The 22,613-nt window shown below is 38.7% G+C and overlaps 1 protein-coding gene across 15 annotated transcripts in view; it reads left to right on the forward strand.

Moving 5' to 3' along the window:
• The window catches only part of CADPS2 (calcium dependent secretion activator 2), a 777,539-nt gene that overhangs the window by 67,736 nt on the left and 687,190 nt on the right, over nucleotides 1–22,613 (forward strand). For all 15 annotated transcript variants that reach the window (XM_040343717.1, XM_040343721.1, XM_040343726.1 and 12 more), the window contains exon 2: nucleotides 5,314–5,427. In XM_040343717.1, the coding sequence (XP_040199651.1) occupies nucleotides 5,314–5,427 (114 nt within the window). The remainder of the gene's footprint in view (nucleotides 1–5,313; nucleotides 5,428–22,613) is intronic.

Raw genomic sequence — 22,613 nt, forward strand, 5'->3', positions numbered from 1 at the left:
GCACACACCTAAGGAGAAGCACAGGGGTTTATGTTAGACACACGCATGACGGAATGGGAAGACACAATTGGATGTTAAGGATACAGCACTTAAAGGGGTTGTAAAGGTTTGTTTTTTATTTTCTAAATGGGTTCCTTTAAGCTTAGTGCATTGTTGGTTCACTTACCTTTTCCTTCCATTTCCCTTCTAAATGGTTTTTTTTCTCTTTGTTTTCTTTGTCCGAATTTCTTACTTCCTGTTCCTCCTCGGTAAGCTGTTCTGGCTGGCTGACTAACCACCGCTCGGATGATGGTGGCAAGTTTACTGAGGAGAAACAGGAAGTGAGAAATTCAGACAAAGAAAACAAAGAGAAAAAAAACATTTAGAAGGGAAATCTAAGGAAAAGATAAGTGAACCAACAATGCACTAGCTTAAAGGAACCCATTTAGAAAATAAAAAACAAACCCTTACAACCCCTTTAACATTGTTCATCCCTTTTGGACTGCACTTGTTTGCTTACGAAGTCTTCATTTGGTGCTTATTATTGCACAATCTATTGCACGGCACTTTATTTCTTTTGAGCACTTATCTTATTTGTATTAATTTATTTGGCAGGTGGGACCATTTATGTTGGGATGTAAGTTTTTGTAGCAGTGTGATATACTCATTTGTTAAAATGATTATATACTTTTAATATGTATGTTTGAGTGTGGTTATCACTAAAGTTTTTTTTATTTATTTAAATCTCTTTTGCACATTGATGTGGGAATGTGTAGAGTGCTGCTCGCCTAAATAATACATTTGTCATTGCTTGCAATTATTTTAACACTTCAACTATAAAACCATGTTACACCCATACTTGGTAGCACCCCCGATGAGCATCCTCTAATTTTCGTTTGTAACTGAAAGCCAATGGAGAGGTATGGGCACAAAGCTAGAGGTAGTGTGCAGAAGCCTGACATTGCACACGTGATCCACTGATTGCAGGGGCAATGCTCTGCAGGCTCCTGAGACAAAATATATTAAAACACAATTTTCTACCTGCAGAAACTTGCATTTAAAAAAAGAAATAAGGGGAACGCCGTTGATCCTAAACATCCCCCCCCCCCCCCCCCGGCCAACATTCTGAAAGAACATCAGCGGCGTACATCTAGGCCCTGGGATTTGGACTAGGGCTGTAACCAACGATTATTTTCATAATCAATTCGTTGGCCGATTTATTGTTTCGATTAATCGGATAATAGCCTTATAAAAAATTGCATTTTTTTTATTTTTCGGGGCCGATTTGTTGTTGGGCAGATTCCAAAACACAAATTGCCGCAAAAACACATTACATGCTTTTCTGCAGCTTCTCCATTGAAGTATATTGAACCAAAAAAATCATGGATGTGAACGTGTACCATAGGAAAACATGTAAATGAACTGTAGTGTGTTTATGCAAAAAATAGAGGTGTGACCCAGCCCTGAGATGTTTAGTAACATAATGTTAAAAAACAAAAATATGTACAAAAAGAGCAAATAATCACTACTGTAAGGGGTTAATTTTTTTTACTGTGGAAAAGTGAAAGTAATATTAACAGTAACGATTTGCTTTTTTGTACTAAAGGGCAGATTTTTTTTTTTTTTTTTTAACCCCATTATGTTACTGGCCGATTAATCGATTATGAAAATTGTAATCGATTAATTTCATAATCGATTAGTTGTCGATTAATCTATTAGTTGGTCGCTTAAAACTAGTTTTAACCCCTTGGCACTGACCTTGCGCACATATGCGGCCTCAGCTTAAAGGGGTTATACCGGGTTGATCCTGCAGCTGCAGGCATCAACCCAGTAGCTGCAGGCATCAACCTCAGCTAGGCTGAGACTGGAACAAAATCCGGAAACTGCTTCAACCTAGTCTCCTATGTAAAAACACAGAAGCAAAGTCACAATTTTATTTATTTTTTGTAAAGCTCCACTCGTGCTCGCGCAGCAAAGAAAATGCATGCGTAAATCGCGCCTGCATATGAGACTTTTTTTTTTTTTTTTAATCACACTTATTTGATCTGTGTACACCTTAGTGCTCAAACGAGCACTACGTTTTTTTTTATTATTTATTTTTTTACTGTACTATTAGGCTTCGACCTTCCACTAGATTGCATATTTTTTATTGTTTTTATTCTGAAGTGTATTTACATGCAAGTCTCTTGTCAATGAGGACATCGTTTTATATTAAAAGAAATTTAAATTTTTATGGTACTCCATTCATGTAGATGCCTTGGATACATCTCTTGTGGCGAATTGTCTTGTTTAGCACAGCAAAGGCAATCTTTAACTGGTCCCTGCTTGCTTTTTTAGACGAATGTTCTTTTGTTATCAACCTATCATAAACTCGGGAATAAGTGACATATCAAAAACTCAGATATTCTTATTGGTTAGCGATTATATACATTAAAGTATTTTTTTTCCTAATATTTTGTTTCTTTGTGTTTTCTAATTTGTTTTGGTTCTGCCAACTCTAATTTTGTTTAACGATTTCAGCCTTTAGGGCTGTCGGTCCTGTTCCAGGTTCCACTACCTTGGAAAAAAAATCATATGGAATTTCTGACTTTTTAGCTGAAGCCAGGATTGGCGAACGACGCCTCCCCTGGAGCCTGTATTTTGTAGTTCAGGTTGCAGCACAGCTCCTAGATTAGTTTTCACAAAGGCACTTTATTGGCTATCAAAAGTAAGGGAAGTGCAGCTAGGCATCCTCGGTGCCTGTTCTATTGCAGGAGAAGTAGTAGTGCTAAGCTGAAAAATTTCCAGTGGCCAGTTCGTTCACACTGATGACCACCTACAAATGTGAACTATTCAAGCTAATGATCTTTGCTTTTAACCACTTAAGACCCGGACCATTATGCAGGTTAAGGACCTTTGCTCCTTTTTGCGATTCGGCACTGCGTCGCTTTAACTGACAATTGCGCGGTCGTGCGACGTGTCTCCCTCAACCAAAATTGGCATCCTTTTTTTCCTACAAATAGAGCTTTCTTTTGGTGGTATTTGATCACCTCTGCGGTTTTTATTTTTTGCGCTATAAACAAAAATAGTGTAAATTTTAAAAAAAAATCTATATTTTTTCTTTTTGCTATAATAAATATAAAATATATAAAATTGTCCCTCCCTTCCCCAACCAACCCCCCTCCCCCTTTTATTTATTAATTTTTTATTTTTTCTCTCTCTCTCTCTCTCTGACTATGAATCCAGCTTGTTTAGAGGCCCCCAATTCTGATTCACAAGAATTTTGCAACGAGTTATCGGATTATTTCATTAATAAAATTGAAAAAATCCGTGAAAGTATTCAGCAAAATGGAACCGTCACCAACTCCCCCCCAAATCACAAACCTAATACCCACATAAATCCGCCGCAATCACCAAAATTCACTCTAAAACCCATTTCCATCAATGCCACTAAAAACATCATCGGTTCTCTGCGTAATAGCACAGCACCCAATGATATCATCCCCACTAAACTGCTGAAAGAAAGTGCCGATATACTGGCACCAGCTATCATGCAGCTCATTAACCAATCATTCAAGGAGGGCATGGTGCCCACCTTGCTAAAACAAGGTACAATAAAACCAATTCTAAAAAAAACTACCCTCGACCCCAAAGACCCAAACAACCGGAGGCCCATAACAGCTCTAAATGTCTTCTCCAAGGTAATGGAGAAAGTAGTTGTACAACAGCTGCAACTGCATTTAGACACCCATAAATTACTCGATCCGTTTCAATCAGGCTTCCGTCCGGGTCACGGAACAGAAACGGCGCTGCTCAAAATATGGGATGATGCTCTAGAGGCCGCAGACGAAGGAGAATCTTGTCTCCTGATACTGCTGGACCTAAGCGCGGCTTTTGACACTGTAGACCACGGACTACTACTGGCTAGGCTAGCTGAAGTAGCCGGAGTCGCTGAAGGTGTTTGACCCTGGTTCTCCTCCTTCTTGGAAAACCGATCACAAATAGTGAAACTGGGGTCTTTCACTTCTGAAAAACATACGGTGTCATGCGGAGTCCCTCAGGGATCTCCCGTATTGTTTAATATCTATCTTCGCCCTCTCTTTGAAATCATCAGTAACCAGAAGTTACTTTACCACTCCTATGCAGACGACACACAACTGTATTTCCGCATCTGCAACAAAAAGGATCATTCTCTTGGACTAGAGAAATGCCTCACTCTAATAGATAACTGGATGACAAACCGTTATCTTAAACTCAATGGTTCGAAAACAGAACTTCTGTTTCACGCTAACCGGAAAAATCACCCCGCGTCAACATGGACTCCCCCACCCATTCTGGGTAAACCTATCACCCCTAGCACCAAAGCCAAAAGTCTCGGAGTCATTTTCGATACCTACATGACAATGGATGCACAAATGGGGTCAGTAGTCAGCGGATCCCACCATCTGCTGCGCCTACTACGCAGACTCACGCCCTTTATCCCGAAAGAGGACATTGCAGTCGTGGTGGGAACAATCATCAATTCCAGACTCGACTACGCAAATGCCCTCTATCTAGGACTCCCCAAATACCAAATCACTTGTCTGCAAGTCGTTCAAAATACGGCCGCTCGACTAGTGACTGGGAAAAAACCATGGGAATCAATCTCACCTTCACTGAGATCCCTTCATTGGTTGCCAGTAAAAGACAGAATCACTTTCAAGGCACTCTGCCTAATACATAAGTGTATTCAAGGCAACGCCCCCCAATATCTATGCGAAAAAATAAAAGCCCATAACCCAATCGCATTTTGCGATCCACCAATCAAAACCTCCTCCAGATACCCAAGGCCAGATACAAGTCCAAAGGACATTGAAGATTTGCAGTCCAGGGACCTCACCTGTGGAATGCACTACCAACCACCATCCAACTGGAGTCCGACCACTTGGCCTTCAGGAGAAAGATTAAAACCCATCTCTTCTGAGGTCAAGGGGTTCCTTACCCATGAAATGGATACAGCGCCCAGAGGCGATTCAGTTCGCATGTGTTGCGCTTTACTTCTCTCTCTCTCTCTCTCTCTCTCTTCAGCGAGCAGTTAGACGCTGACTATATGGTGCTTCTTGCCCGTCTGTTTCGGTTCGATCATTATATCTCACATGCTCATTGCAATATATCGATTCTGTGAAGTTGCATCTTCTTAATAGGTGTTTTAATCCCGCACCACTCTATACAAAACTTAAAAAAAAAAAAAAAATGTTGTTGTACTTTTATTTGTAATCGACTCCGTGTTGGAACTAATCTGTTCAGAATGTCTGTGCCGTCTATTTTGAAAAGTTTGAGTATTTACATTTTCTGCTGTTCATTTTTCTTTTGCAGCTCAATAAGCAGCAATTACAGACAATAAGAGAGCGATTCCAGGCTTTCCTTAAAGGTGACACTCAAATAGCAGCAGATGAAGCTTTTATCAATGCTGTCAGAAGTTATTATGAGGTAAGTGCCCTAATTTTTAGTGCATTATCACTTTTTAAATTTGAATCTTAAAACAGTGCGACAAAAATTCATTGTACATGCTTGTGTTTAGTGAAGGCGTTTATGCTTTTTTGTTTACCGAGGCTGTAAGAGAACTAAATGGCAGCTCACAAAACCATGCACAGAGCTGTAGTTTTAAAGTGAAGAGGTGGCAAATAAGGTAGTTCTGTGTTAAAACTAGGATATAATCTGTCAACAGAAGGTAAGTGCTACCACACCACCTCAGTATTTAAGACCCAATATACAGTATGTACAGAGTCGGAATGTTTTCTCGGCGTACCACATCTATCTTCCTTCCATGAGGGCCTTTACAATGAAGTTTGTTAGCGTCTTGAGTTAACCACTTCAGCCCCGGAAGATTTGGCTACTGAATGACCTGGCCTTTTTTTTTTTTTTGTGATTTGGCACTGCGTTGCTTTAACTGACAATTGCGCGGTCGTGCAAAGCTGCACCCAAACAAAATCTACGTCCTTTTTTCCCCCCCACAAATACAGCTTTCTTTTGGTGGCATTTGATCATCTCTGTGATTTTTTTTTTTTTTTTTTTGCGCTATAAATAAAAGAACAGCGACAATTTTGATAAAAACACTTTTTTACTTTTTTGCTATAATAAATATCCCATTTCCATGGGTGGATGCATTTTTAACCACTTGCTTACTGGGCACTTAAACCCCCCTCCTGCCCAGACCAATTTTCAACTTTCAGTGCTCTCACACTTTGACATCTACTCAGTCATGCAACACTACCCAAATGATTTTTTTGACATTTTTTTCATACTAATGGCTTTCTTTTGGTGGTATTTGATAACCTCCTGTTTTTTTTTTTTTTTTTGCGTTATAAATGAGAAAATAATTTTGGCCACAATTTATACTGCTACATTCTTTGGTAAAAATAACCCAACATTTGTGGAAATCATTTGGTCTGTGTGAAAGTTTTAGAGTCTACAAGCTATGGTGCAAATCATAAAAAAAGGAACCTGATGTACTGGTGGCCAATCTCATTTCTTGAGACCCTAACAAGCCAGGAAAGTACAAATGCCCCCAATTAACCCCTTTTTGGAAAGTAGACATTTTAAGGTATTTAGTAAGAGGCATGGTGAGTTATTTGAAGTTGTATTTTTTTCCCACAATTCTTTGCAAAATTAAGATTTTATTTAATTTTCTTTTTCACAAAATTGTCATTGTAATAGCTTATTTCTCTCACATGACATGTGCATACCACAAATGACATCCCAAAATACATTCTGCTGCTACTTCTGAGTATTACAATACCACATGTGTGGGACTTTTTCACTGCCTGGCCACATACAGAAGCCCAACACGCGGGGAGCACCATCAGGTGTTCTAGAAGCATAAATTACACATCTAACTTGTTGACTACTTATTATACTTTTGAAGGCCCTGGAGCACCAGGACAATGGAAACACCAACAAAATGACTCCATTTTGGAAAGCGAACACCCCAACGTATAATCTATGAGGCATAATGAATCTTTTTTGACGGATTCATTTTTTTTCCTGAAGTTTTTGGAAAATGTGGGAAAAAATAAACGCATTCCTGGAGCACCAGGACAATGGAAAAGCCCACAAAATTACCCCATTTTGGAAAGTATAATCTGAGGCATAATGAGTCTCTTGAAAGGTAATTTTTTTCCAGACGTTTTTGGAAAATGTGGGAAAAATAAACGCCGCCTTTTTTTTTTTTTTTTTTCTTTACACAAAGTTGTCTGTTTTTAAGATGTCTCCAACACATAGCATTTATATATCAAACATGACACCCCAAAATACATTCTGCCACCCCTCAGTATGGCGATGCCACATGTGTGAGACTTCTACACAGCCTGGCCACATACAGAGATCCAACATGCAAGGAACACCGTCGGGTGTTTCAGGGACACATGGTATGCACACAAACCTGCCTGCTGCCACACAAGGGACATATGTGTTGGTTTGGGGTAAATAGCTGGGGGAATATTTCAGAAAAATTATTTTGGTAGTGGCCGAATTTTGAAAAGCCTGGGTATTGTCATTGAAATGTAGGAACCTCATGATCATGAGATATCTGGCTCTGGGCATTATCTTGGAGAAGATTGGCATGTGGTGGATGGGGTAGGTTGACCAATAGGAACGCAAGGTGTTTTTTTTTTTTGGTGAGTCCCACACAAAATGAGGCCCAAAAAAACCTTCAACTCTTTCACCATTGGGTCTCTGCACTCATAGGGATGTGCATAATAGGATGTTGGATTATTCTAAATAAATTGCTGTGCATACAGGTTGCACTGGGCCACAATTGTTGATAGCATGTCCTCTGTAAAAATGTAATAAAAAAAAAAATGGGAAAAATTCTCTGTGTCCACCTAGACTCCTGCCTGGGCGGTGAAAGGGGGAATGTCGGCTTCTCCTGAATTAGGAGGAAGCCAGAAGGGGTTCTGAAGGGCATAGGGAAGGCTGGCATGGGTCCTTGGCCATTCTTGCTGAGGTACTGCAGTGCTGTGGATGGCACTGCCTCCTCACCAGAACTCCTTTAGTAGGCAGAATATCTTCCTCCTCTGTCAGTGTTCCACTACTGAGCACTGGCTCATAATTTACATCCAACTCAGAATCCGAATTTGAAAGGGAATCCGAAAAAGAGAGCTCCCCTTTGCTCTCATCGGCCGTGGAAAGTATTTGGTACACCACCTCAGCAGAAAAGCATCTTCTGGACATGGTTGCTGGTGATGTGACTACACATGAGGTGGCACTGATTACACAGATGTGCACTGAGGCGGCGAGACAGAGGGGCACTGATGAGGCAGCACAGATGTGCACTGATTACACAGATGTGCACAGATGGGGACTGATGAGGCTGCACAGATGGGGACTGATAAGGCGGCACAGATGTGCACTGATTCATTACACAGATGTGCATTGATTGCACAGCTGGGCACTGATGAGGCGACACAGCTAGGCACTGATTGCACCGATGGGCACTGAGGAGGCGGCACAGGTGGGCACTGATTACAAAGATGTGCACAGATGGACACTGATGGCAAAGGTGGGCACAGATCCCAAATGGGCACTGTGGTACTGATGGGGTACTGTTTGGGCACTGTATACCTTGGTTAGGTTCACTGTAATCACTTGCATATAGCACAGGTTGCTCTCCCTCCTCACACATGGTCTCTGTATGAGGAGGGAGAACCGACAATGAGAGATCTCATGTTTACATTTGAGTTCATCTCTCATTGGCCACGCCAATCGCGTAGTAAATGGCCGCTGTGATTGGCCATTTACAGCGATCTGGTCCAAGGGACACGGCCAGCACAGCATTTCCCCGATGTGCGCTCGTGGGGAATGAGGAAAAGGGAGGATGTCTATTGACAGCCTCCCGGCATTTCTGGTCTGTGCTGTAGCCATTATTCGGCTGTAGCGCGGACGCCTAGTGGTTAAAGTGCGATATGTTTGGTATCTATTTACTCAGCATAACGTCATCTTTTGTAATTTACCAAACTGTTGGGTATTGTATTGTGTCTTTGTGCATTAAAAACCTATTGGACACTTAAGCCCCGGACAATTTTGCTGGTCAAGGACCATGCCACTTTTTGCGATTCGGCACTGCTTTGCTTTAACTGACGCGCGGTCGTGCGACATGGCTCCCAAACAAAATTGACATCCTTTTTTTCACACAAATAGAGCTTTCTTTTGGTGGTATTTGATCACCTCTGCGTTTTTTTTTTATTTTTTTGCGATATAAACAAAAATAGAGCGTACATTTTTCAAAAAAATGCAATATTTTTTAGTATAATAAATATCCCCAAAAAAATATAATTTTTTTTTCCCCCTCAGTTTAGGCAGATACGTATTCTTCTACATATTTTTGGTAAAAAAATCGCAATAAACGTATATTGATTGGTTTGCGCAAAAGTTAGTGTCTACAAAATGGGGGATAGAATTGTGTCATTTTTATTATTTTTTACTAGTAATGGCGGCGATCTGCGTTTTTTTTGTTTGTGTGTGTGTGTGTGTGTGTGTGCCTAGGGATGTGTTCTAACTGTAGGGGGGGTGAGCTATGTGTGACACGACAGTGATCACAGCTTCCGATTACAGGAAGCTGTGTACACTGTCCTGTCACTAGGAGGACTGGGAAAATGCTTCTCACTGGGACAAGATCGTGGTCAGAGTCACGGAGTTGCCGGCGCGCGCCCACAATGCTGGTTTCCTTAAGGGGACGTGTGTATATATACGTCCTTCTGCCAGTCCGTACCATGCTGTTGACGTATATCGTCGTGCGCTGGTCGGCAAGCAGTTAAAGTGTATTTTTGAAAAACAGCTGCACAAATATCGTCTGACATAAATATATGTAGCACCCCATTTTTTGTCTAGGGTCTCAGAAAAAATATATAATCTTCGGGGGTTCCAAGTTGTTTTCTAGTGAAAAAATACAATTTTACATATAGGGGAGGAATGCCAGTATTGGCCTGGACTGGAATGTGTAAATTTGGCATTAGGAGAGTGTTTACCAGACCAAGCTGTTATTGGCCTTTCATTGTCCAGTCATAGGCTGGGAGAATTGAGGTGACCATGCTGTGTTGCTTAACTCAGGGTTTGAAAAATTTGCTTGGAATCTAAGAGCCAGCTAAAACAGTTGGGAGCCAGAAAACTCCCTGAGCTTGCGCGCAGAAGCGAACGCATACGTGAGTAGCGACCGCATATGTAAACGGTGTTCAAACCACACATGTGAGGTATCGCCGCGATTGGTAGAGCGAGAGAAATAATTATAGCCCTAGATCTCCTCTGTAACTCAAAACATGCAACCTGTAGAATTTTTTAAACGTCGCAATTTTGAAGCGTGACATGTTGGGTATCAATTAACTTGGCGTAACATTCTTTCACAATATTCAAAAAATAGGCCTAACTTTACTGTTTGTGTGTTTTTTTTAAATTTTTTATTAAGTGTATTTTTTCTCAAAAAAGTGCGCTTGTAAGACCGCTGCGCAAATACGGTGTGACAAAGTATTGCAACGACTGCCATTTTATTCTCTAGGGTGTTAGAATAAAAAATATATATATATATAATGTTTGGGGGCTCTAATTAGAGGGAAGGAGATGGCAGTGAAAACACTGGGGAAGCGCCATTAGAATTGCTGGTTTACTCGTCATGCCAACGGATACCACAAGATGGCGCCAGATCACAGAAGGAAGCTAAGGCCTGCAGAAGGACGCAAAGCCGTGGCCTCAATTTCCGGCCCGCGCGACCCGACACAATCGCGCGGCAGGGAAGGTGGGGTGCACGGAGACACAGGATGGAGAGCCGGCCGGTAATTGAGGCCACAGCTTTGCGGCCTTCTGCAGGCCTAAGCTTCCTTCCCTGGACGCCAGGTCACTAATTCTAGTCGCAATTGCGACCAGGTGCCCAGATTTTGTCGAACTCTGGCTTAACGGCAGTAGAGAAAGGTCAGGCTGACTGTGCTTATATGGTAGGGCTGTGTAAATTACAGGAGTGCATGGATACAAATTCAAATCCTTTTTTTTTTTTTTTTGTAGTTCAGCTTAAAATTTAAAAAAAAGTGTATCGGCAAGCAGAAATTATGTGCTGTAACCTCTAGCAACTAATCGGCCTTAAAGCGGCTGTATAGTCCCATACATTTTTTTTTTTTTTGTCACCTGTAAGGCAAAAGGCATAATGATCTAGTATGCACCGCATACTGGCTCATTATGAAATGCTTACCTGGTCCATGCCGAGGTAGCTGACATGTTGCCTCGGCGTGTCTTCCGGGTATCGCGGCTTCAGCGCTGTGAGCGGGAGACTTCTTTCCGGCAAGGTCCGGCGCATGTGCCGCTGCAGTCGTCGGCTCATTGCAAGGGGAATATCTCCTAAACCATAAAGGTTTAGGAGATATTTTTTTTACCTACAGGTAGGCCTTATTATAGGCTTACCTGTAGGTGAAAGTTCCAAAAATTTCTATACAACCACTTTAATGTGTGCTGTAACCTCCAGCAACGAGTCAGTGAATGGTAATATGCTGTAATCTATGGGAACCAACTGTAATCACTGCCTGGTCTACTGCTGTAAACAGATGATTTTGAGTCTAGATGCTATTTATTGTATGTCTCATAGGTGAAAAGCAAAATTGCATGGGGGAGGGCTGGGATAAAGGTTTGCCCAGGATCCAATCTATAGTAAAGACAGCCCTGAATGTGATGAGCCCCAGAGGGTGAGAACCTCAGCATAAACTATGCAATTATATTGTTTATATCATGCACCTGGCTCTCGCCCCTGGGTCTCTGTCTGCGGAAACCATGTGGGCCTCTAAGGAGTGACACCGACTTCCTGGACTGGTTCTCCCTTCGGCCTCACCACAGAACATGAAGACACTGCTTCGTGATTGCTGCCTGTAAAAACCCAGTGGTGGAAAACGAAATCTGTTACGCGATGTGTAGCCAGGTTCTGTTTTATGTTTCAATATTTTTATTGGTAAATTATCATAAAGAAATGATATAAACAATATAATACAGTACATTTTGTAAGAAATAATAAATAGAATAATATACACAAATTGGAAGTGTATTAAAAACAATTCATAGAGTACATAGAATAATGGAAGTAGATTCAAGTAACATAAATAAAGTAAGGTAATTAAAATGTATTATAATTTGTATACAATAAACGTAATAGGATCAAAAAAAGAAAAAGGGGTAAACAAAAAGGAAGAAAGCTAATCAAGAGGGATAAGAGGAGAAATGTAATTAAAGGGTTTGTAAAGGATTTTTTCTTTTTTTTATCTTAATAGCTTACTTTACCTTAATGCAGTGCTGTTTTTCATGTGCTCATTGTTCGTATTTGCTCTCAAGTTGCTGTAATTCTTCTCTGATCTCCACACTTCCTGGTTGTCTGTTTCCTGATGACCACAGTACTTGGAGCTTTCTCTCTGTGGTCACTAATCAAGGAGGTGTGATTACTGTGTGTCTAAAACCCCACAGCACCAATCGGTTTAATTTTCCAAACCATCACTGCCCTTTATTGGCTCTGTGGCTCTGTACATCACAGAAGCAGGAAACAACATGCAAAAACGAAACTAGAAACTGCAGGTACATTATATGATTGATTTTTATCTATTTTTAATCATTTTTAAAAGGAATCAGTTAACCATTATGTCTATATCCCTGTAAACAGTCATTTCAGCAAAAAAAATGTTTTTCTTTACAACTCCTTTAAGTTAATGTCCCCAGGTCAAGTTAAGGAATAGTAGAATACAGAGAATTGAATTCTGAAGAATTAGTAAATTTTATCCAATTGGCCCAAATTTTATGAAATTTAAAAGGTGAGTCATTGGCCTGTTGTATAAGTTCCTACATTTCTGCAATATTTTGGATTTTTTTTAATCCATTCAGAGATACATGGAGGTGATTTGTTTTTCCAGTGTATAGGTATACATAATTTTTGCAGCATTGATAAGATGTAATATAAGAGACTTTTTGTAAGTTGAAAAAGGTAAGGATGTGTGGTGTAATTAGTATAATGCAGGATTATAGTCAAGTTTGCATTCTGTTATGCGTGAAATCATGTTATGTACTTCCATCCAAAATGGTTGTATTTGGGGGCAATTCCACCAGATATGAAGGATCGTTCCCTTGGCAGTAGAACATCTCCAACAAAGAGGACTCGTGTCGGGATTAAATTTATGAATCATGTCTGGAGTTTTATACCATCTGGAATATAATTTAAAACCATTTTGTTGTGTTAGTACATTTAAACAACCTTTGTGAATGTGTCTGAAAATATGTTCCCAATCATTTCTAGAAAGGCATATACCAAGTCAAGTCATCAACAGGATTGAGGTTGGCAAAAATGAATGCATAAATGACAGAAATCGTGTGTCTGTGTGGTTCAGAATTGGTGTATGTTTTTTCAAAAGGAGTAAGATCTTTGTTCCATAGTGAAGGTGAGTTAGATTTAAGTAAAAGGTTTTTAATGCGGATATAAATGGGATAGGATATATCTCTATCTGGGAAAAAAAGTATTGAAGGTGTCGAAAGATACACAATTGTCTTTATCAAAGAGATTTTGCTCTGATTTAAGAAGTGAAAGGTAAATTGTTTGTCAAGATTGGAGATTTTCAATGGGAAATCTGTATTACGGTCAATTGGAGTAATGGGTCCAGGAGAAGAAGCAATGGAAGTTATTTTGCAAAGTAAACGAAAGGTCAGCAAGGTAGGACCTGTGAGAGGTTGAGTTTTTTTATAATCGTTTGGAATTTTGCGGGGACTAATCCAAGGTAAATGATGAAGAGGTGTATCAGGAATCATTGATTCCAGTTTTACCCATGCTTTAGTAGCACTGTGGAGGTGCCAATCGATTACATGGGACAAATGACAGGACCAATAGTATTTTTGAATATCGGGTAAACCAATTCCTCCCAATAGTTTAGGCATAGTCAATTTGTCCTATTTAATCCTGGGTTGTTTATCAGCCCAGATAAATTTTAAACACATACATTTATAAGTGGTAAAGAAAGAAGCCTGTAGTTTTAATCGGTACTGTTTGTAGGAGGTAGAGCATTATAGGAAGAATGTTCATTTTTAAGATAGCAGCCCTCCCAAACCATGAAAATAAACCCTTCTTCCATTCTTGAAGGTCATCTTGAATATTTTTAAGTATAGGAATAAAGTTAGAGGAGTATAAATTGTCTAATTTTATAGGTATTTGAATTCCTAGGTATGTTAGGGAATGCGTATCCCAAGTGAAGGGGAATTTTTTTTGGCACAGTGACACTATATTGGCGGGTAGAGAAACATTTAGAGCTTTAGATTTACTAAAGTTGATTTGCAAATTGGAGATGAAGTTAAAGGAAAAATCCTTCAAAAGATTGGGTAATGTAGTAATTGGATTTGTAAGGAAGAGTACGATATCATCAGCATATGCAGCTAATTTATAATGTTTATTAATTTCTACTCCTTTGATATCCGGATTAGATTTAAGTCTGCTGTGAGGATGAAGATAAGTGGAGATATTGGGCAGCCTTGGCGTGTTCCATTAGAGACGGAGAAGGCACTTGACAGACATCCATTGACTTGTATTTTAGCTGTTGGGGATGAATAAAAAAGCAAGTATATATTGAAGCATACGATTTTTTAATCCTATAGCTTTCAGTGTTTCTGTCAAGTAATCCCATGCCACTCTGTCAAATGCCTTCTCCGCATCCAGAGAGAGAGGTAGAAACCCTGTGTGGAGGATCCTATGAGCCAATGGTGAATATTATTGGCTTTCAAGGTATTATCCCTTGCGGCTCTCCCAGGAATGAATCCAACTTGGTCCAGTGAGATTAGATTGGGGATTAGGGGAAGCAAACGATTGGCAAGCATTTTAGCGTAAATTTTAATATCAGCGTTCAAAAGTGAGATTGGTCCATAGTTTGAGACTATCGTGACATCCTTATTTGGTTTCGGAATCATAGAAATGTGAGCTTCGAGTAAATCCCTATTTGGTGGATGAGAGTTAGGAATAGAATTTAATGATTTTAAAAAAATAAGGTAGTATGGTATCGGTGAAAGTTTTGTAGTAACTGACAGACAGACCATCGGGACCGGGGCACTTGCCTGTCTTGAGTTGTTTTAAGGCTAAAACTGTCTCATCCCAATTAATTGGTTTGTCTATTTCTGCGGCCTCCAAAGGTGAGATGGGATTTGGGCTATAATGTGAAAGAAAATCAGAAATCTATTTTTTCCTATCCGTGGAATGTTCTTTCGAAACTTGTCGAGGTAAATTATACAATTTGGAATAGAATTTTTTTAAATTGATTTGCTATTTCAGAAGAGGTAAAATGTTTGTTTCTAAAAGGATCTGTAATGGAATGTATAGTTAGAGCAGCTTTTTTAGATTGTAAAATTCTAGTGAGTAATTTTCCAGATTTATTGCCTTACTCATAAAACAATTTACGCCTTTAATGCAAATTTGCATCAAGTAATTTTTCCAAGCTCATCTAATAGAGCTTCCCTAGCATATAGTAAGTCAGCAAATACTTTGTTGGATAGAGATTTTTTGTGTCTACTTTCGAGTGAGTGAACACGATCCAAAAGTTTTGTGATTTAATGCTCGTCTAGTTTTACGTTGTTTTGCTGCGATAGAGATGCGTTCTCCTCTTATTACACATTTGTGTGCGGCCCAAAGGTTCATTGAATGAGTTTCAGAGGATTCATTCTCCTGGCAGTATTGTACTAAACGAGTCTGAATGAGGTGAGAGAGGTTTATCCAATGTTCACAACCAACAATGAGACAACATTTTTGTCTCATTGTTGGTTGTGAACATTGGCTAAACCTCTCTCACCTCATTCAAAGTCCCAGGGCTGCCCCCTTTTGTCTTTTCGTGTACTAATAGGGATGTAGGTATTAGCGGGGTCACACCAGACCTTTATTTTCTTTTTCTGTACTAAACGAGTGTTCAATAATTTCAGGTTCTCAGGGTCAGTGAGAAGTGAATTATCTAATCTCCAAATGTTGGGTCTAGAGGGTATTGAGTTGAAAGCAATAGAAATGGGAATGGGATTATGATCTGAAAGGATCATAGGGTCTATATGTGCAGTTACAAGGGATTCAAGATCAAATTGTGATATGAAAAAATAATCAATCCTAGAGTACTTATTGTGGGGCAGTGAAAAAAAAGTAAAATCTTTTGTGTTGGGATGCAACGTTTGCCAAGTGTCATGAAGGGTAAGATTTTTAAGTAAAGATTTTATTGAGTGAAGGGCCCTGTAAGGTAATGAGGAAGATCCTGAAGAAGTATCAAGGGCGGGAGTGAGGGCCACATTAAAATCTCCCCCTACAATAAGTATACCAGACTGAAAAGAAGTAAGAATTTCCATTGTGTTTCGGAAAAAGGGAACCTGTTGTGTATTGGGAGCATAAATATTTGCCAGGGTGATTGGTTTATTGTATTATTTACCTTTTACAAAGATATATCGACCTTCTTTGTCCAAAAGAGTATCTTGAATCTGAATAGGACAATTTTTTTTTTAAATCAAAATTGAAACACCTTTTAGATTTGGATGCAGGGCTGGTAGCATGAAAAGTTGTTGGAAAGAATTTATTATGTAGATTGGGTATATTATCTGTTTTTAAAGTGAGTTTCTTGAAGGAAAACAATGTCTGCCTTAGATTTGCGTAATAATAGAAGTAATTTGGATCTTTTTTCAGGAATGTTTAGTCCTCGTAAATTCAGGGAGTATATTTTGACCTGGGGTGGTGGTAAAGTCTTTAAAAGGGACATTGTGAGGTAGGAAAAATAAAGTAGAGTAGGAAGAGGGAAGGAGGGGGTAGGAGAAAAAATCTGCCGAACTATAAACCGTTAAAAAAAAAAAAAAAACTATATAAAAAAATATATAAAACGGATGAGTATAGTGAAAACTGAACAAGTATGAAATCGGAGAAGTGAAATATCAAAAGTCACTATATGGGGGTTGAAACCAAACTAACTGAATAGATGAGAGAGTATGCAAGAAATCAACCTGCTGCCTTAGGATCTAAAAATCAAGTTGGGCATATAAAAGAAAAGTATAATAAATGTAGAGTATAAGTATGGTTAAAAAAAAACACAAATTGTATCGAATAAGTTAAATATCAGCTAATATCAGTGATATAAATCTTATATTAAGGTCTTAATCAACGAAATAGTCGATACATAAGGAATTTCAAATTAATTCTTTCTCTGCAGAAGTATATTTAGTATTACCAAAGTTGGATGGAATTTATAAAAAAAAAAGTTAATTTTCAACTAGATAAGTAGAATAATAATTATATGTAAGTGTGTGTATATAAGAATGAAGCATAACTGGTGGTCTACAAATAAGAAGAAAAGTAATAAAAATTGTCCTCTTGAGGTGATGGGTTAATTATATCTAATCTCAGCCCTTTTTTTTTTTTTTATTTATATTATAAGTTTTTCCTATCGTCCCTTTCCCCATGTTTTTTTCTTTTTATTGAAAATCTATGGATATAAATTTATAGTATATCAGCAGTATATAATATGTATTAAATCGGGTCTTAATAAAATTGGATTCGAGAGTAGATTAAGTGGTATATTAGAAAAGTATGAAGCATATTTCAATTACTGAAGACGTTTATAGTATTGATATTAGATTAGAGTAATATAACGTAAAACCAACTTATTATGATCTACATTAATAAACCCATTAGTACCTTCTTGAGCATGTATAACCCAATGTCCATCAATTATCAGCAACTTGTGTTAGAGTATATATTATCAGGCATTTAAGACTATATTTTAAAGGATTTTAATTGTATATATGTCATCAGAGTAAAGACAGATTAGAATTTAAAAGTTTGTAAATTGTTGAATAATCATAAAAATTTAAAACAAAAAGTATATTTCGATAAGACCTAGTCGAATATATCGATTTATTATAAAACAATTGGTAAACCCGTGTAAATACTGCAAAATTGCTCATTGCGTCGTCTCGTAATAAAACGAGGGACATGTTGGTAATTTTCTAATCTATATTACATTAATGTAAATAACCCCCCAAAAAAATAGAAAAAATACCTACGAATTATGGATCATTGTGTATATCCATAAGATTTGATTGTGGTGGGGATATCATCAGGCAAAACAAGAATTGTCATTAACAAACGTAGTAGGTGAATAGGATTGAAGGATATAATTCAAGGACAAAAAATCAAGTGAAATGTTATCAATGATGATTATAGATAACTATAGACCTTCATGAATACCAAAAAACTATTGTTTTCAATACATCAAAAAGGATATAAAATATCCTCTATGTTTAAATAAAGAAGCAAATGTCAATATAGGCATGCGGTAAATTAAGTCAGAATTGAGTTGCATCTCTATGAGAGGATATAAATTATAAGTGTCAGCAACCCCTGTTTTAAAAAGTAAATGGTAAAGGTGAAAAGTCGGAGGACATGCATAAAAAAAAAAAAAAACCTTTTTCCCCACCTTAAACCTGGTTATATCTCAATTTTAAAACATTTGAAGATCAAAATAACTATGTTATTAAAAGTAAAGAAATCATACATTACCCAAGAAAATTTTGTTCATCAGATAAAGATCAATTAAATTAATATATGGGCTAAGAACATTCCATATTCAGTACTATATCAGGTAATGGTTATTTAGAAATTGAAGTAGTAGAGAGGACAAAGTAACAAAACAAGAAGAAAAATGTTGTAAAGGCAAAAAGAGAAAAAAAACACATTGGTACAATTTGTTTAGATATAAAAATGTTCATGTGAACTTGAGTATTTGACGTGCCCGTCTGGATTTAGGACATTTAGTGGGGCTTATCTTGGTGTGATTCGGATTTGCTGCGTAGGATCTGGATTCAGATGGGGATCGTCTGCGAAATCTGACATCTTGAGTTTCTATGGACAATTCATTTTGAGTTTGCTTTTCAGAATGGTTAAGCCGAAATTCAGCATACCAATTTGGTACATCCATTCTAGGTGTATTTAAGGTGTCGCAAAAGTATTTAAGGTGTCGCAAAAGTATTGAAGGTCTTCGGGGACTCTTAATAAGGCACAACGGTCCTGTTATGTTGCCAGAAGACCAAAAGGAAATTTCCATTTGTAAGGTATATTTTTAGTGCGCAACACATCCAGCAGTGGTTTTTAGATCCCTCCTATGAAAAATGTGTATAGTTGAACCTTCGTAGGAAAGATGAATTTTAATTCTGGCTTTCTTCAGTATATTTTCTTTTAATTTGTAGTCATTAATATAGCAAATAATGTCTCTGGGAGGATCTGAGTCTTTGCCTCTAGGTCTAAGTGCACAGTGGAGTCTTTCCATTTCTATAGGTGTTCAATGATGTTCTAGATAAACCTTCAATGACAAGTTAGTTACAGATGAATGCAATTGGTCTGATTCCACCGATTCTGGAAATCCATGTATTCTTAAGTTATGACTGCGTCCTCTGTTCTCAAGGTCTTCCAAGTGTCTCTGGAGATCCCTGAGTTGAAGTGTATGAGTATCCATTTTGTTAGTAATACATTGTATAGACGTTTCATGTTGCGCAGTTGAATTTTCAACTAACTGTACTCTGTCAGCAACAGCTCTGACATCAATACGTAGGTCCGCAATGGCGGCTGATAAGGTATTCTTAATATCCGCAGCTACTGCATGTAGGTCATTCAGACTGGGGTGTTGTAGTACAGGAACCGGAGTCTCTTTCAGGAGTCACGAGAAATGACGAATGTGCGTATGAGTGTAACAAAGAGTCCACTAAGAGGTACCGGAGGTGACGTCGGCGAACTCCCTGTTTTTATATGCCTGTTTTTTATCACAACAATGTGAGTACCCAGTGTATTATTTTGTTTGAATAAACCCCTTTTTTAAATGATACTACACTATTGGCACTTTTTATCTCGCTGGATGCGAGTCACTGTCACTGTTTGGATGTGACTATTGAGAGGGATCTACCCTTCCCACTACAGCCTATTTGGATGATACCGTATGTAGACATGACCAGAAAAGTGTACCTGGGTTTTTATGCTGTTACCTTACAGCAGTAAGGTAAGGGGACAGCCTCACTTATTCTGAAGAAAACACCTGAAATCAACCTTTCTTCACGTCACTTTGGCATCTACACCGGCACTTTTACTTTGGATTTTGCGTGTTAGTTATCTGCTGCATGGACATTTAATCTAGTCTATTACAATCACCGTTGTGTGTTCTACTTGGCACGTTGTACACCCTATTGTGTATCAGTACATTTGTTACTACTTTATATGACACTTGCACTGTCACTTTGTACTTCTTCACATTTTGGCAGCTAGCCTTGGCTGCATTGTAGCATGTTTATTTTGATGTTATTTACTTGTTAGAATATACCACTATCATTCTTTATTATTGTTACTTATAAACACTAGTCAGAGTATATTTTTCCATATATAAGGATTTGCCACACTTCCTTTGCACGTTACCCCATTCCCCATTCACAGCGCAGCACTACCCCTTTATTCTTTATTTGTTCCTGGTTTGATACACCATCCAGTGCAGCAGCTGTACCCCTTCTCTCTCCCCCTTCCCCCACTCTCATGGTAAGGGCGGTAATACTCACCCCATCATTCTAATGGTTCAGAAACCGTAAAATCGTAATAAATACTTTCTTTTAGTCCTTAAATATCCGTAGCGGCGGGAGCTCTGGAATTAAGCGTCCATCTTCCAGCGAGGTTAGACCACGCCCCCCAGGTTCTGTTTTATACTTCTATTGTGGGTCTGGTACAGGCCTCCAGGCAGGAACTTACTCTGCTTGAGTAATGCTCAGCTGCAGTTGGTCACCTCTCGTGGTGCTCAATAGAGATGCCAGCGTTCAGAGAGGAGCAGTAGGCTGCTAGCCCAGGCAACCCTTTGGAGGAGGAATAAAAATGTATCAGGTAGGATACGCAATGTGCTTGGAAACCCGGTTGTCATTTGTCATTTTATTTTTTAAATGGGATGCTCAGCTTAGAATGGCCGGGCCTGCCCATGATCACTAACATCCAGTCAAAACCCAATAAAATCACCACACGACTTTAGCATGCCCAATCATGCTAAGGTGTGGATCAGCCAATCCTGGGAGAGCTGGTAAGTGAGGGGGGGATGTGAAGTACACAGAATGCTTCTCATTCACTCATGCACCTATTTCTGTCTGTTTTTTTTTTCTTGCTGAAGAAAGATGAGATGATTGCTCAGAGCTGGTTTGATTCTTTGTGACAAGACTGGACACATCCTGACATTTTTTGCTGTTACAGATATAAGTCTTAATAAACTTTATTTTAAATTATTTTTTAGGGGTTTACAATTACTTTTTAAAGTTGAAAGCAAAAATGTTGGCTCAGCACTGTAACCACAAGGTACAGGAAATTGACCATCATTTCAAATAATTTCATATCATATGGAGAGTTGAAGAATGAGCCATAATGTCCTTGCAGAACTTTGTGGATGACAGGGCCGAGTACTACTTTTATTTTTATTTTATTTTTTTTATTCCGGTTTATGGTTGCGTTACCATATCTGCCTGTGCCAAACTTTTGACATCAATGTTTACCTAGTTCTTTTTATCATTTTTTTTCCCATCTTTCTTTTCATCCATTTTTTACTGTTCTCCAGTATTTTGTACTATGCTTATTTACTGTACTTTTCTATGCTACCGATAATTATTAAAATCCTTTATTAGAACCAAGAACAAGGAGGCTATTGTACTGCCTGGAATAAATCCTGTAATTGCATGACAACCTGCAGTAAGCAGTTTTTTTTTTTTTTTTTTTTGATTGCAGTCTTTTATTATAGAAATTTGAAAGACTTTTTCAATTTTGGCATATACAGTTGAAACTCGAAAAATTATAATATTGTGCAAAAGTTCATTTATTTCACTAAGGCAACTTAGGTGAGCCTAATATGAGATATTCATTACATGCAAAGCAAGATAGTTCAAGCCATGTTTTGTCATAATTGTGGTGATTTATGGCTTGCAGCTCATGAAAACCCCTAATCCACAATCTCAGAAAATGTAAATATTGTGAAAAGGTGCAATATTCTAGGCTCAAAGTGTCCCACTCTAATCAGCTAATTAAGCCATAACACCTGCAAAGGGTCTCTGTCTGATTCAGTAGGAATCGCAATCGTGGGAAAGACTGCTGACCTGACAGTTGTGCAGAAAACCATCATTGACACCCTTGATAAGGGAAAGCCCCAAAAGGTAATTGCAAAAGAAGTTGTATGTTTCCAAAGTGCTTTATCAAAGCACATTAATGGAAAGTTTTTTTCTGTGGAAGGGAAAAGTGTGGAAGAAAAAGGTGCACAAGTAGCAGGGATGACCGTATCCTGAAGAGGATTGTCGTGAAAGGCCCCAACACTTTTAAAATGGCCACCACACACACACACGGGCTTCAAATGTCGTATTCCTCTTGTCAAGCCACTCCTGAACAACAAACGTCTTTTTTGATGAGTGCAATTTTTTGCATCTCATTTGGAAACCAATGACCCAGAGTATGGAGGAGGAATGGAGAGACACACACTGCAAGATGCTTGAAGTCCAGTGTGAATTTTCCCCAATCTGTGTTGATTTGGGGAGCCATGTCATCTGCTGGTGTTGGTCCACTGTGCTTCATTAAGTCCAGGGTCAATGCAGCCGTCTACCAGGAGATTTTGGAGCAC

Source organism: Rana temporaria, chromosome 3 (assembly GCF_905171775.1).
Source record: "Rana temporaria chromosome 3, aRanTem1.1, whole genome shotgun sequence".
NCBI classification, from domain to species: domain Eukaryota; kingdom Metazoa; phylum Chordata; class Amphibia; order Anura; family Ranidae; genus Rana; species Rana temporaria.